Source organism: Nanorana parkeri, unplaced genomic scaffold, assembly GCF_000935625.1.
Source record: "Nanorana parkeri isolate BGI_ZX_2015 unplaced genomic scaffold, ASM93562v1 scaffold4715, whole genome shotgun sequence".
Classification (NCBI taxonomy): Eukaryota; Metazoa; Chordata; class Amphibia; order Anura; family Dicroglossidae; genus Nanorana; species Nanorana parkeri.
Window position 1 is genome coordinate 1 of NW_017310977.1, and position 208 is coordinate 208.

General features: G+C 58.2%; 1 protein-coding gene across 1 annotated transcript in view; it reads right to left on the reverse strand.

Moving 5' to 3' along the window:
• Positions 1-11: 11 nt before the first annotated feature.
• LOC108803999 (chloride channel protein ClC-Kb-like) overlaps positions 12-208 on the reverse strand; it is a gene marked incomplete at its 3' end in the record, with an annotated part of 2,233 nt that continues 2,036 nt past the window's right edge. Inside the window, exon 3 of the mRNA XM_018575772.1 lies at positions 12-159. Coding sequence (XP_018431274.1) covers positions 12-159 — 148 coding nt within the window. The remainder of the gene's footprint in view (positions 160-208) is intronic.

The window sequence follows — 208 nt, forward strand, 5'->3', positions numbered from 1 at the left end:
CCCCTTCATACCCCGGAAAGGACATCTTACCCCCGGAGTGAGGTGTTATGCTCTGAGCGAATCCAGTGGAGAAGGACACCAGGGCGACGGGGTAGACAATCCAGGAGAGGAAGCGGAGCAGAGTGTGTGTCCCCAATTCCTGCTGCAGCCAGCTGTGAGCTGATAGAGAACCAGAGGGGAGGAGTCAGAACACAGGGGACCCCAACAC